The sequence below is a fragment of the Zosterops lateralis genome (assembly GCF_965231275.1).
Source record: "Zosterops lateralis genome assembly, chromosome: 25".
NCBI classification, from domain to species: Eukaryota; Metazoa; Chordata; class Aves; order Passeriformes; family Zosteropidae; genus Zosterops; species Zosterops lateralis.
Window position 1 is genome coordinate 295,244 of NC_139785.1, and position 14,714 is coordinate 309,957.

The window sequence follows — 14,714 nt, forward strand, 5'->3', positions numbered from 1 at the left end:
CAGCTCCTTTAACAGTACTTTATTTGATTAAAGACTCAGAATTCTCTGTGTACACTGGAATGTGCTCTATTCCCTAGGCCAGGATCATACAGGGTTACAAAAAATAAGAGACCTCGGCTCGGTTTAAATATCACCCTCCAATGAATGTAAGAAAAAACAAACAAACAAAACTCAGATGCTTGAACTGACTCCATTTTAAAAATCATACAGACAAGCAGCTCTGGAACAGGACTGGGTTAATGGGATTCATTGCCTACTTTGCTAGGGGAGAGGGCTTGCCCTCTCAGGACAGGACCAGGGTTGATTCCTCAGATGCTGCCAGCAGAGGAGAGACCACGAACTTCTTTGGCAGAGGACCCTAGGGGCCCATGACAGGCTGGCTATCTCTCACAGAGCACAGTACACGCACTTTTAGGGCCGTTGTCTTCCACCTGCACTCGGGCCCTCTGGCTGCAGAGGTGAGGTGTGCCCAGGGACAGGGGACACTCATGACAGGCCCCAGCCAAGCAGGTGAGACGAGTTGTGAGGGGAGCACAGGTCTCCGAGATGAGGCAAATAACACTAGTGAGGCCACAGAAGGAGAAATGACTAGGATCAGGCCCCACATTACCTGGAAACCAATATTTCCTTCTCCCACACCTGCCAGTGCTGAACCAATACTGGTTTGAGACAGTCCTGACAGGCAGGGGCCAAGTAAGTCAACCAGGCTTCATAGCTCCTTTCACCCAAGCAGACAAAGCCCTCAGCCTCCTCAGACACCAAAACAGCCTTGCAAAGGATATACAGCTGGTTTTAACCTAAGCTTCCTCCAAAACCTGACCTGAGAACAGCTGTGGAAGACAGCGAGGACACAGTCCCCTTTGGATGCTCTCCCCGCTGCAGCAGGAACCAGACAACCTGGAGCTGGGCTATTGCCACACAGCAGAGCTGGAGGAAAAGCAGTAACTGTGTGCGGTAAAAGGACTTAACCCCTGGGTCTCTCTTCCCCACCCTGTGCCATGACCCACCCCACCTGTGAGGCCAAGGTCAACTTGCTCAGCTTCCTCCAGATGGAAGGGTCAGGACCAGAAGGTGGCCCCACACAGGAGAACCAGAGGCCAAGGAGAAATTAAAATGGCAGCACCAACAATGGAACAGCACGTGATGCTTCAGGAGAGAAGAGAATGATGTCTGGTTGGCTCTGGGCTGAGCTCTGAGCATCTTGGGGGTGCGGGGGCAGCATGTCAAAGTCTGGCTCTTTGTGGAGATCTTGCTTTTTTGCCAGTCGGAAAAAATCTGCCAAAGAAATTTGTGGCCTTTCTCCCCATGAGCACGTCACTTCTCTGCAAAAAATGTCTGTGACCCAGGAACACTGTAGATGGCAGACAGAGCCACACATCTTAGCAGAGGGGGCTGTGGCGTTCCCAACATTCAGAATAAACGTCGGCCTCATTTTTTTAATTTAAAAATTTCTTCCATTGTGCATCACAAGTCTGGCATTACAGGATTTCATACTTGTCCACCAGGAAAGTGGTTTCAGTGGAAAACCTTACAGGGCTGTTCCCATCTACCTGGGTCACTTTGGTAACCTGTGGAGACAACAGGCAACATTAGCTCAGCACTGAACATCACTCCCTTACTGCAGTGATGCCATGCTTCCCAACTCCATGATGGCCATGACAGCACAACTGACCTGCCGCCCTTAAACCACAATTCAGCCCTGAAACAAAGACCTTTGTTCCCACCAAACCTGAAAGAGGGGAGTGATTTTCTGTGGTAACACTGCCTCCGCTGAGGAGTGAAGTGGCAACCACTGGCTATACTTCAGTGGAGACAGATAGTTGTATGCCAAGCAGTGTTTTGCCTGCACGGCCAATGGATTTTCCAACAAAGTCTGAGGGGAATTAATGATTACTCAGAGACTTGAAGACACAACTGAAACTTCAGGAAAACTCCGTGAAGTGTCAGCTGCCAGTGCTGTCTGCTGGTACTCTCAAATCCAGCTGTCTCAGAGGCAGGTTAATGTCAATCCTTTAGCCATAGCCAGTGGGACAGCTGCTACAGCATGGCCAAGGTCAGCCAGCCAAGAACTGAGGGAAGGGTGACATCCTACCTGTGGAGCATCAGAAGTGACCATACCTGTATGTTGCAATAGTTCTTTTTGGAGATGAAGGAGACCTGCACTGGGAAGAAGTCATTTGGCTGCCCTGCTATGCTGAACTCCAAGCTACCAGTCTTGTTTTTGGCATCTATCACCGGCAGGCACCACTCAAGGAGGTTTCTCCGGCTGTCGTGGCGATACTCACCATCAATCTCTCCAATCACTGGGGCGCCAACACCAGACCTAGAGCAGGCAATGAGAAGTGACAATAACTTCCTGGCACAGAACTAAGGAAATGCCCCTAATACCTGTTGGCTTGGCCAAATCCACAAAACTTGGAGGGGAAGGAGGTGATGGGACTCACTAGTGCTGTGTGGGTAAGGAGCATTACTTACGGCAAGGGGATGGTGATGATCACATCATTCAGCTCTAAGCTCTCCTCTTGTAACTCATATTCAATGTTAACATCACAACTGTTCCCACTCTCTGATGGCCAGCAGTTAACTGGGGAAACAGAGACAGTACATGAACCATGCAGGCCTTTCATGTGGAATAGGCTTTCAGAAGATGATGCACTTTGTAACACCCAGCGAAGTGACCCTCAAGATGACTTTAAGAAAAGTTCTCTATTTTCCTTGAGATGTTATAGAAAACACACATTGCCAAGGACAGGCACTATCCAATGGATGCACATAGTATCTCCAAAGTCTCACAACATGCCAGGCTCCAGGCAGCCCAGCTGCTACAAGGTGGCTACCAGCAGCTCATGGACAATCACCATCTTCTTCTGCCCAAGCCCCCGGATTTGCACTCACTTGTCAGTGGAATGAAGGATTCTTCTGTGGTCTGCAACCTCCACTTCAGCACGCCCACGTCGCTGTTAATAGGGAATGACTTCTCTGGGTTCTTCAAACCGATCTGTGACTCTGTAGTGAAGAGTTTCTTGTCCACGTTTGGGTGAGTCTGAAAGAGGAACACGTGCCCAGACTGTAGGTCTAAGCCCAAGGACAGAACCGTAGGTAATGGAGGTTCTACCAGGACAGATCTACACATTCCAGTGTTTGCTTTGAGAAAATACATGTCAGGTTTCCTCCTGGCTCAGAAGCCCATCTGGAGCACAACTGCTTGTCAATCTGGGATTCCTTCCAGGAAATGTTAATTGGACAAGAAGAATCCCCACCACTGTCTTTCTTATGTGCACCTGCACCAGAGACTCATGCAATGCAGGCTGGTATCTACAGAACAACTATAAGTCAAAAGACCATCCTGAATGTTTACATTACATTACAGCAGACGTTACAAGAAAAATCAATCTAATGCTGTTGGGAAAAATAGCCTGACACCATAACACTACTGTCTCTCCTCAGCAACCTTAATGCACATATGTGTCAGTGGCTAAACTCCATTTAAACACTCTCTTCACAACCTCAAGTGTGAGCAGCTTTTTAGAAGCAGAGGATTTTTGCAAATCACTGTTCAAGTTACATTAGAAAGACAGGAGTCAGCAAGCAGTTTGGTCTCATCTTCCACCTGATGCACTGCCTGTGGGAGTGCTGTTAGCAACTCACTCATGGGGTGCACTGGAAGAAAGTGGACTTGCAGACAGCAATGATGTACAGACGAGTCCCTAGTGAGGAGTGAGCCAGTGTGTCAAAGCAGTATCCCCTCCAGGGATCAGTAAGGTCCCATGAAGAGAGAGAAAGGGAAGGAAGAATCTTCCAAGAACCTTCTCATCTGCAATTGCTGACTGCTATCAAAGTGCTCCAGCAATCATCCCAAGTACAGCAGTGACAGGACACGCAACCTCAGAAAGAAATAGCTTCCAAGAGAATAAATTATTTCTCCATTGGCACAGGAAGTTTGTTATCCCATTTCCACTCCACAGCTGCAGCTGACATCACACGACAGGCTCTGAGCAACACACCAGGCTGCTGGAAAGTCCAAGTGAGGTCACCTGGCATGCCAAAGTGCACTGCTGGGCAGATAAGGCTCCGAGGGCAGGACGGCAACAGAGACTGCATTTCTCCAGTGAACTTCAATCCCTTGAGCATGACTGGCCCTGCACTTCTGCTAATAATACCTGTACTTGACTACTCCTATCTCCAATGCATTTGCTGAGAAGGCTTGGATGAGAACACAGGACAGCACCATACTCAAGTATTTCCACTATTTTTCCCCTGCAAAGCAGCAAAAATATTTTCAACAGCATGAGTCTCCAAACAGGCTTTACCTGTAGCTGCACTCCCCTCTTGTCTTCATTTTCTACATGCAGGCGAATACGTGCAAACTTTTCATCCGAGATGTGCAGCATGATCATGCCATGAAGCTCCATGTTCTGCAACCCTCCATCACGGCCACAAGTCAAGGAGATTTTCTCCTCTATTTTCATGTGCACACTAGACAGACAGAGGAAAAAGCTCAAGTCCTACAGTTGGTATCTCCCAGACAGCAAAGACATCACTGCTCAGTAAGATCTCTCAGATCGCTGCCCTGTGTGTAACTGAGCAGGGGCTCCCAAACAACAGCATGGCTAGTACAATGGTGGCTAATACTGCTTTGACAGTGAACTCAGGGGCAGGAGGATGCATGCATATGGGTCTGCAAGGGATGGGATCTCAGTTAAATGGCAATGATGCAGCATCTTGACACACTCAAATCTCTGACAGGCTACAGCGCAGCTCAGGGCACAAAAAGGTTCTGAATTGCTGTGTGTAAAATGAACTGTGTGAATGCCTCCATCCTGAGCAGCAACAAAGCTGGGAAACAGGGAAAACGGCACAGGGAAATTCCCAACCTGAGCTCAACAACGAAAGGACAGCCCACTTTAATTAAGAGGATACCTAACCAAACTAGCTATCTGCTTTGCTACTGACATACTTTCCCAGATCATGTCCAACTTTTTTAATTACAAGGTAAGAAAACACAGGAAAAAGCCAAAGAGCAGAGACACTCTCCCCAACGTCACATGCAGGGAGAGCCATGAGGAGACTGCTTCCAAAGCTAGGGCAGCACTCACCTCTCCATGTTAATGGGAGGAGTGAGAACTTTGGCTGCTTCTGCAGAGCGCTTGCCTACAGAAGTCATTATATTTTCTCCTTCCGATTTCAGCTTGTCCACGAAGTTATCCACCTCCTTCCCTTTAGCACCAAGTTTCAAGGCTTTACTGGGACCCGAAGGCCTAAATAAAAAGTGTAATAATCTCCAAGTCAGCTGATAGCAATGGAACTCACGTTAGATCCTCTGGTCACGTGACATGAGCCAACACTGACTCCAACATCTGCCACCTGATGTCCTCCCTACCTGGCTGGAGCTGGTGCCACTTTGGGCTTCTCAGTCTCAATGATGGTCTCTGAGATCATTGCCGTCACGCCCCCAGACACGGCTGAGCTGCCAAAGCCCCCGAACCCTGGTGCCTTCTTGCCATGTCTCTCTGCATCCCTCCTGGCCTGCTGCAACTCCTTCGCTTTACGGCGCATCTCAGCTTTTGCTTCACGTTCCTGTGTCTGAAGGAAAAGATAAGAGGTTGATGGAGCTTTGCAACCTCAGCCCTACTCTGCACAGGAACTAAGTGCAGTTGCCTGAAAACACCTGGCCAAGAAAAAAAACACAAAATGTGGGCATTTAGCCCTCAGAAAAGATAAATAATTGCATGCTCCCCACCAAAGTGGAGGAATACCTCTTGTATAGCAAAAGTGGTGTTTCCCAGACAGGGCACCTTGTGTCAAGATTGCCAAGTGTTCCTGCTCACCTCTCTGACTGCCCGAAACACCTTTTCCTCATGTGAGTCCATCTCGGTGAAGGTCCGAATTTGTGCCAGATTTACATTCTCACGGTAGCCCAGGGCGACAATTTCATCAAAGGCAAAGATTAGGTCGAAGCAGTGTTCTGAGATCTCATTCTCTTCCAGAGCTCGACAGTATTCAGGGATCTAGAAAGAGAGAACATTTTAAAGAAGTACCCACAAACAGTACTGTGTAATCACTTTCTACCATCTCAGAGGTCACAACTATGCCAGACCCTTCCAAGCCCAGCAAACCTTTACACTGCCCTTTGTACCATCACACTGTCAATAAACAAGATGAAGTTTTGCCATTGTTAGCTTTTCTAGATTAAAATCCTTACAGAACCTCTCAGCTTCCTCATAACACTAACTCAAAGGAACTCAACTGCATGCTGGGACCAGTGAATTTCCTGAAAATCCTTTGGTTGTGTGAAGACTCAAACTTGCTGCTTCAGGACCCCTGCATAGCAGCACTGCACTTGTTACAACCACACACTGTACAAAGAATACTTAATACTAAATTACAGTCAACTTCACCAAGTGAAGTACAATTGGTGATTTTTTAATGTGGAGTTCAAAACTACCACCAAAAGTTCAGAGCTTTCTGTCCAGTCAGGAAAGGAAGCTGTGGAACACAGACCTACCAAGTGGAGGCATGCAGTGCTCCTGCGCCAGTTCAGAAACAGACCCCTCACAACAGCACCGTTCCAGGCTATAGGCACATCATTGAGTGACGAGTCCTTACCACTCTAGAGAAGAGTCGGAGTGTTTCCAGGTCTTCCAGGATATTGCTGTTTTTGGTGGTAATCAGCACCATGTAGAGCTTCTCCATGGGCTGGTAGACGTACCGCACGCTCTCTGTCTCCACAAACGTGTGCTGCTTCCCTGTGTTCATCAGCTTTGGGAATGCTGCCAGCAGCCCCTCGATGCGGGTGCGAGTCATCTCCACGAACTGCCGGGACACGATGGCCTTCCCTGCCTTTGTGCACACGGCGGCTGCCAACAGCACCTGGAGGAGAGCAGCACATGAGCAGGGCCTCCCAGTCCATGCTCATGGAAAGCATCCCTTCCCACCACATTTCACCTGAACACCCTTCCTTAAACAAGGTCCTAAATCTCCCTCTGTGACGAGGCAATGAACAACGTCAAGAGCAGAAACATTTCTGCTTTTGCTCTCTCTCTCCGTTTCACATTCTGTCCCAACACAATCCTGAGAGCTCTCCCTCCTTCTGTCAGGCAAATGATCATTCCCGATTTCACATAGACAGAGGTACAACAACCCCTGGGAGCATTAGGGGAGGCTCCAGGTTATCAATTTTTCCATCAAGCTGTTCCAGCTTACAGCCACATCCAGGAATGCTGTGAAATGTAACATCTCTCCAGTGCTTATATGCACAGCACAGCCAGGTTAACGAAGCCCTGGTTATCACTCACAGCCCTTGGATGACTTTCGGGCAACTCGCAGGCGTTATCACACCAACAGGGCAGCAAGGCACTCACCAGCTGCACTTTCTCCATCTCCCAGTCTGCCCAGACTTCCTCGCTATATTTCTCTCCCACAGATGTTAATTACCTTTGTCAAAATAATTCTGTTTTGGGCTTCAAATCTTTTAAATTCTCAACTGCTGTTATTGACAGAAAGTATCCGAAACCCTCAAACGCGGCAGCGCTGATCCCTGCCGCACCTCGGGCACAGTTTAGCTCTGACAGAGCGGTGTGCTGCTCTGTGCTGACCCTAATACGGCCGCGACGTGAGGCCGTGCTGAGGAGGCACCGTGGCTCCGAGTCACCAGAGAAAAAGTGCCGCGTCCCCGCCGCCCTCAAGAGCCCGGGTCCGACCCGGGCCGGTAGCGCCGCGCTCCGTCCCACCAGGCCGCAGGATCCAGCGCCGGCCTGTGCACAGGCCGGGCGCGGGGGGGGGGCGAGCCCCTGAACCGCCCCGGGGGCTGCCCCGAGCCCCGTGCTGCCCGCGGCGAACAGGTCCTTCCCTTACCATAGCAGCGGCGGCAACGGCGGGATCCGCGCTCGGGCCCTCCGCTCTCTCCGGTTCCCGAGGGGCCCCAGAAGATGGCGGCGTCGCGCCACGTCCGCACCCGGAAGTACCGTCACGGAGGGGCGGGGCGGGGCAGGGGGCACCTCCCAGCCGACAGGGGGCGTGCGCGGATAGGCCACTCTGGCCTGCCGAGCCGAGAGCGGCGGGGAGGAGTCGCCATGGCGACGGCGACGGCGACGGCGCGGCGGGACGCGAGGCGGGCGGAGGAGGGACACAGGGGATACGGCGGGACAGAACGGAGCATGGGGACGCGGGCGGAGGTAGGGCACGGGACACAGCGTGGCAGGACACGGCGGGCCGTGTGAATGTGGATTGCGGGCCGCCCCGGGCAGCGTCGTCCCTGACTTTGCCTCTCGGCGCAGCCCCGCCCGGTGGAGAACCAGCCGTACGACGAGAGCCTGGAGCTGCCTGAGGCTGAACTGGGAGCCCGCCCCCCGCGGGCGGGCGGTGCGAGCCGCCTGCGGGACTCCCGTCGGCCCGCGGTGTCTGTCGGAGCGGCTGAGCGCGGGAGCGGCGATCGCGGTAGCGGAGGGAAGGTACGAGCGCGGCGGGAAGGCCCGGTGAGACTCGGTGATATGCCGTGAGACCCGGTTCTTTCGTCCAGTAGGAGGCAGCGGCACACCTTTCCGGCACAGCTACCTCCAGCGAGGATGACGACGAGGACGATGAGGACTCGGAGGATGATTCCTCGGAAAGCGACTCGGAGGAGGACTCGGAGGAGCGCGAGGCCGCGTTGGAGGGGTGAGCGGTGTTCCTGGCCCAAGGGGCAGGGGCGGAGGCTGGTGGGTGCTTTTCGGGACATGTCGGCTCCACTGGTTTCCCTTGATCTCGCGACGGTGAGCAGAGTCGTGGGCATCGGGACATCGGGGGCATCGGCTTCTGCCTCCTCGTCCTCGATGCTCCAGGGTGAGGTGGTGAACCAGTCCCAAGCTTGTTTGCTGTGCCCAGGAGAGGCACAGCTGGAATGATCCAAGGTCTAAGCCAGGCCGGGCTGGCAGGAGAAGTCCAGAAAAGGGTAGAACCTTCTCATTATGAGTGATCTGAGTCACTCAGATCCTCATAATTCTTCTCCTTTTCTGTCCTTTATAGCTTCAAAGCTATTGCTGACCCCTAATTGCTGTCCTCTTGCTGCCTTTGTGCAGAGCACTTAGCCCCATTTTGACAGCCCTGTGTGGGACTGATTGATCTCAGATATCCATCACTCAGGTGCTTTTTTTGGCCAGTAGGTCCAAAGCAAAACAGGGCCCAATAATGCTTTCCCTGTGCAAGAAGTTTTTTCCAGAGAAGACTTAATGCGCAATAGTTCAGCTTCCCACATTCGTCTGCCCCAACTGGGGCCTGGTTTCTATTGTACAGAACTTGCCACGTGTTAAATCTTTTCCCTCTACTCTCTTCCTTTTTTTAGTGATTTCAATCCAGCAGATTTTGACTACCTGCAGGTGTCTTCTGAAATCAAAGATCTCTTTGAATACATTAAGAGGTGAGTGGAAAGGTTTTAGCCTGCTCTTGGCTCTCCTTTGTTTCAATTACTGCAGCACAGTTCCTAATCACCCATGCTGTGGGGGTGGTTTTTTCCAGGTACACTCCCAAAACAATAGAGATTGAGCACAAGCTGCAGCCTTTTATTCCAGACTTTATTCCTGCTGTTGGAGACATTGATGCATTCCTAAAGGTACAGTTTCCTTCAGGTTCCTCTCTCTGTCCTGCCCCGCAAACCGAAACAGAACGCAGGGTCAGAGCACGTAGGCAACCAGGTCATGCAGCCTGGAGTCTGGTCAATCCCTGCTCTGTCAGACGTGATGGGTGGAGACCTGGAAAACTATTCTGGTGGTTTGGTCACTTCTCAAACAGCACTTGGGTAACATGAGGCAAAGCCTGGGTTTTTCCTTCTCCAACACTCTGTGCTTTTTCAGGCAGCACCGTACTTAGAATGCACATCTGAGAGAGCCCACAGGAAGGTCCTGTACAAATCTGCCCTGTACTCCACAAAGAACAGGGCTCTGTTTTCCTGCAGGTTCCTCGTCCCGATGGCAAGCCTGACAACCTTGGCCTGCTGGTCCTGGATGAGCCCTCAACCAAGCAGTCAGATCCCACCGTGCTCTCCCTTTGGCTGACAGAGAACTCCAAGCAGCACAACATCACAGTGAGTCAGAGAGAGGGAGGTCACACTTGCTGCACACTTCCTGGAGTAAAACCATGGCATTTTACTCTTACAACTGAAAACTTGACTTCAAAAGCAGCAAAACCAGACCTTTTGCTTTGATCCATAATTTTAAACTGCAGCGGATCTGAGCCTTCCTTCAGTCAAGTCTTGATACAAACTCTGTGTCTGTTCACTTCAGGTGATGCTTTATTTCCTTTCGGTTGTTCATACCCAGTTTTTGTTGGCATTTTGCATGCAGAAATCTGTTGGTAAAGTGCAGCTGGGAAAGAGAGAAGGCCTGGTTCACCAGGAGTGAATGCAGCTTTCCCAAAAAGCCCCAAAACACCATTAAACATTTCCAGGTTTATATTTGTGTTTTTAGCAGCAGATAAAAGTGAAGAGTTTGGAGAATGCAGAAAAGAACCCCAAAGCCATTGAGAGATGGATTGAAAGTATTAGTGAACTGCATCGCTGCAAACCTCCTGCCACAGTCCATTACTCCAGGTGAGCCCTGATGTTGGCAGTGGAAGGTTGTGTGTGATCCTGAAGTTGATGTTCTTCTCTTCCCTGGCAGACCAATGCCTGACATCGAGACCCTGATGCAGGAATGGTCACCAGAATTTGAGGAGCTCCTGGGAAAGGTATATTTTCTGGGTGACCAGTAGTTGGCTCAGCACATGGTCTTAAAAACCATCTGCCATGAAAGCTGGGTGCCTGCTCCATCCCACAGCCCAGTCCTCTTGGGCTTGTTCCTCCTCACAACTCTGCCCTTGGCAGAAGTTGGGGAGCAGCCCAACACTGGAATTCCCAGCTGCTGTCCCAGTGGCCTTTGTATGCTCCCAGGCTCCTATGGTCTGGGAGCAGATCTGACAGCCCCATCTGTTACAGGTGGGTCTTCCAACTGCAGAGATGAGCTGTGACCTTGCCGAATACATCGACATGATCTGCGGTGAGCTGGGGAGGTTGTGCTGCTGACTCAATGGGATGCTGGCCTGCCATTCTCTCTGACAGCGGGAGAGCTTTAGCTGCAGGCTCAGCCCTGAACAGTCGGGATCATTCCCTGCTGCTTCAGTGGGAGACGGGCTCTTGTACTACAGGGGTCTGCAGTCTTTGGTGTGTGGAGCCCCAGGTGATGGTGGGCAGTGGGGAGCTCAGCCCTTTCTGACAATGCTCCGTGTGGGGCAGTGCAGACCAGATGTCCTCACATGCTTCTGATCTCACCCACAGCCATTTTGGACATCCCTGTGTACAAGAGCCGGATCCACCCTCTGCATGTCCTCTTCTCCCTCTTCTTAGAGTTCAAGAACTCACAGGTATGCAGCTCCACCCACATGCTGCTCGCCCAGCTAGCAGCACTGCACAGCTGGTCCCTTCACATTTGGCTTTGTGGTGGCAATGGGAGTGTGCAAAGGGCTGGCGGGCCCCACAGAATGTGTTCTCAGCTGATCTTCTCCCTGGTGCCTCTGCCTGACACAGGGAGCTAGGCTGCACTCTGGGCTGAGGTGCCATATTGTTCAGCAGGGCAACACAATCCAGAATGCATCTCCTTGGGCTGACTGCTGAACACACAACTCACACAGAGCCGATGTGGCTGGTGCGGTTCAGATGCATGTGTGTGCTCTGAGCAGTAGGAGTCAGATCTTTGCATGAACATGTTCTTTTCCCTGCAGCACTTCAAGCCCCTGGCTGATGGGCAGAAGGGCAGGAGTCCACCATCCAACCTACCCTCACAAGCAGCGGAGGCAGAGGTGTTGAGCTTTAATTGATGCTTCACATTAAAGCCTCATCTGGATCACCGTCTGCTACTGGACACTGAAGTGTACCCAGAGCAGGTTGGGAGATATCACACAGCAGATTGGAAACCTCTCTGGTCCTAGAGACATTGCTGGGCTGTTCTGTGTTAGGGAGTAAGGCTTGACTCAGCATATTTGTTGCAGAACTTGCCTAATGGTTCCATTTTTGACTTGTTCCCAAGGAGTTCAGCATTAAACCAGCCTTTCCCAGTGTCAGGCTCTCTGTGCCACAGATGCTGCAAAGCAGAGGCTCCTTGAGCACACACCACAAAGGCTGGAGCAAACAGGAATAAATTCCACACTCAGACACAACACTCAGATCTGCTCAGGGTGTTGCAAGCTCTGACCTGGAGATTTTGAATCTCCTCTGCTTCTTATTATTGAACCCCCTTTCCTAAGGGACTGAGAACAGTCCCTTAGCTCCTGTCAAGCAGAAATAACCTGTGCAGTACCACAGAGATGCTTGAATTCAGTTTATTGCTGTTGAGACAGCTCTCCCCAGCCCCTGCTCCGCTGACCTCCCACCCATCTGCCACAGCAGCAGGTAAAGGGGCAAAGAGGATCCTGCAGCAAGTCACAAACATGCTAAAGCAAAGCTGGTGCTTGGCTTTACCCCAGGAGGAATTGCAGTGCTAGAGCCTGGCTATCAACAGCTTTGATGCATTTTGATTATAACAGAATATTGGTAAAGTTCATGGACTACATAAAACCATGTCCTGGCTTACAGCGCAGATCCCAAGCCCTGCATTGCATAGCACAGCACAGAGCTGGGGCTGGTTAGCTCTCACTTCCCATCACGGCTTTCCTGGTACCCTCAGCTGCTCAACTCCGGGGGCTGGTACATACCTGGTGCCGGGCAGCTCTGGCTCACTGGCACCACACTGCAGCTCACAGCCAGATCTCATCACTGCTCATGCTGGGCACTTTGTAGATATGCCCGGACTTTGGGAGCTGGACAAAACCTGCAGGACAAGGAACCCATTGCCTGTTGGGGCAGCCATGGAACTCCATGTCCCACAACAAATTTTGGGGCTGCTTGCCCACCTGCTCTCCTTACCAAGTTTGCTGAAGACCAGGGAGTTTTCCAGTCCCAGCAGGGCACTTTCTTCTCCCCTAGCACTGGCTCCTGCATCCTTGGGGGAAGCTGCAGAGCAGCAAAAGGATGAGAGCCAGCACATCTATCGCTCATCCAGGTGGATGTGGGGCCCCACATCTTGCTCCACTGGCACATCAGGGTTTTACCTCCATCTTCCTGTGCAAGGTCACTGAAGCGCAGGTTGGGTGGCAGGGACCAGGTCTGGCGGGGCAGATGTGTGCCCTGGGTCTGTAGGGGCTGAGAGCTGCTGCAGTGGGAGCACTGGCTGGGTGGGCTGTTCCCTTCTTCTTGCCCTGGACCTCGCACAAGCTTGGGCAAGTGGCATGCCAGGCAAGCAGCACAGAAGCCCAGGCTGAGCATGGCAGCTAGGGCCAGGGCTGCTCCAATGGCAACACCCAGGACAGGCAGCTCCACCCGGGCATCCAGCAGACCTGCACAGGCAGTGCAGACCCCTCAGCACCCTTCCACAGGGCCATTGCACCATGCCCACTCCTCAGCAGTTACCTGTGGGCAGGAGGGAAGCAGTGGTGATGCCCACACTGTTGGCTGCACTCACGGAGAGGTTTCCAGCTGTGCAGCTGAGATGGACGTGGAGTGAGTGGTTGGCCAGCCCTGGGTAGCTCGTGGTACTCAGCAGGAGAAACTTGGAGGTGTTGGCCATCACATGCCCATCCTGGTCCACCCAGGTGATGCTGGCAGGTGGGTTGGCTTGCACCAGCACAAAGAGCACTAGGAGGAGGCCAGCATCCTCAACCTGCTGGTAGTGAGTGTCTTTCCGCAGGATCTCTGGCTTATCTGGGTAAAAAACAGGCAGTGAGATGGGCAGGAGGGAAAGGGGCAACAAAGCCAGGAGCAGGATTTGTCTTGCCTGGGTGCAGGAGCGCTTGTCTACCTTGTTTGCACAGGACTGACAAAATGCTGCCCTGCTATGGCTGTGATGGATGTGGGTTATGGTCCTGCCTGAGCTGGATATGAGCCCCACAAGCCCTCCCCACATCCCGGTCTGGAGCAGGCCAGCACCGCAGATCTTACACTGCACATTGAGAAGGATGGAGGTGTTGTAAGTCTCACTGGAGGTCGGGTTGGTCAGGGAGCAGTTGAGCTGGTGGTCAGAGTGCTGGCCGGTGAAGGTGAGGATGCTGGCAGTGTCTGCAGTTGAGAGGTTGACTTCCTTTTTCTGACCGTTGAGGTACCAGGCCAGTGTGGCACCGGGGACTGGCAGGGGAACCCAGCAGGTGAAGATGCGACCCTCCCCCTCCTGCAGGGTGCACACTGCTCGCGGCTTCTCGTTAGTGGTGGGGTCCAGTTTCTCTAGCGCTGCCAGAGAGCCCATGGCACATCAGAGCTGCGGCAGGGGTCTTGCTCCCAGAATCATGCACCAGACCCCACCACAGCCTCACCTGCCAAGGAGAGCGCCAGGAGGTTGAACACCAGTAGCAGCAGGAGGGCAAGAGCAGCCCCCGGCCAGCGCCTGGGACATCCCATGTATCAGCCGTGCTCAGCGCTAGGAGAGAGGCAGCTAGAGCAGGGACATGGCGGCGTCCACCACGCTGGGCCCCTGTGCTCCAGTACACAGCAGAATCGGAGGATGTGGCCCAGCTGCACCTTACCTGCAGCATTGCTGCTACTGGGTCCAGCCCAGTCTGCAGTGCGGCTGTGCGCCTGGCCCCCGGCGCGCAGGGCAGTGCATGCGACGCAGGGGCGGGCCCCAGCACGGCTGCGAGCATTCATCGCTCTGGCCGGGCCCCCGTCACCGCCTTCCCCGACC

The 14,714-nt window shown here is 52.5% G+C and overlaps 3 protein-coding genes across 12 annotated transcripts; 1 reads left to right on the plus strand and 2 right to left on the minus strand.

Moving 5' to 3' along the window:
• Positions 1 to 4: 4 nt before the first annotated feature.
• On the minus strand, positions 5 to 7,945 carry ARCN1 (archain 1). The gene is made up of 10 exons (XM_083877977.1): positions 7,855 to 7,945; positions 6,607 to 6,870; positions 5,829 to 6,008; positions 5,381 to 5,583; positions 5,097 to 5,258; positions 4,311 to 4,476; positions 2,896 to 3,043; positions 2,476 to 2,584; positions 2,119 to 2,323; positions 5 to 1,568 (listed from the first exon to the last, which is right to left on the minus strand). Exons 1-10 carry the CDS (start codon positions 7,855 to 7,857, stop codon positions 1,479 to 1,481), a joined length of 1,530 nt encoding a protein of 509 aa, XP_083734103.1. The 5' UTR covers positions 7,858 to 7,945; the 3' UTR covers positions 5 to 1,478.
• Positions 7,946 to 7,964: 19 nt separating this feature from the next.
• Positions 7,965 to 11,839, plus strand: IFT46 (intraflagellar transport 46). Of its 2 annotated transcripts, none has more exons than XM_083877991.1 (11): positions 7,965 to 8,174; positions 8,277 to 8,450; positions 8,522 to 8,655; positions 9,320 to 9,394; positions 9,493 to 9,586; positions 9,929 to 10,057; positions 10,443 to 10,561; positions 10,632 to 10,698; positions 10,946 to 11,006; positions 11,285 to 11,370; positions 11,728 to 11,839. In XM_083877991.1, exons 1-11 carry the CDS (start codon positions 8,073 to 8,075, stop codon positions 11,821 to 11,823), a joined length of 1,137 nt encoding a protein of 378 aa, XP_083734117.1. In that variant the 5' UTR covers positions 7,965 to 8,072; the 3' UTR covers positions 11,824 to 11,839. The 2 variants fall into 2 exon arrangements, with proteins under 2 accessions (XP_083734117.1, XP_083734116.1); XM_083877990.1 differs by having other exon boundaries at positions 8,041 to 8,174; positions 10,440 to 10,561.
• On the minus strand, positions 10,176 to 14,633 carry TMEM25 (transmembrane protein 25). Of its 9 annotated transcripts, none has more exons than XM_083877980.1 (6): positions 14,347 to 14,573; positions 13,451 to 14,263; positions 13,093 to 13,377; positions 12,908 to 12,994; positions 12,697 to 12,812; positions 10,176 to 10,337 (listed from the first exon to the last, which is right to left on the minus strand). In XM_083877980.1, exons 1-5 carry the CDS (start codon positions 14,429 to 14,431, stop codon positions 12,739 to 12,741), a joined length of 1,344 nt encoding a protein of 447 aa, XP_083734106.1. In that variant the 5' UTR covers positions 14,432 to 14,573; the 3' UTR covers positions 10,176 to 10,337; positions 12,697 to 12,738. The 9 variants fall into 9 exon arrangements, 7 of the variants coding, with proteins under 7 accessions (XP_083734106.1, XP_083734107.1, XP_083734109.1 ...); XM_083877981.1 differs by lacking the exon at positions 10,176 to 10,337 and adding an exon at positions 12,038 to 12,086; XM_083877983.1 differs by lacking the exon at positions 10,176 to 10,337 and having other exon boundaries at positions 12,699 to 12,812; positions 13,451 to 13,741; positions 13,979 to 14,263.
• Positions 14,634 to 14,714: the final 81 nt, after the last annotated feature.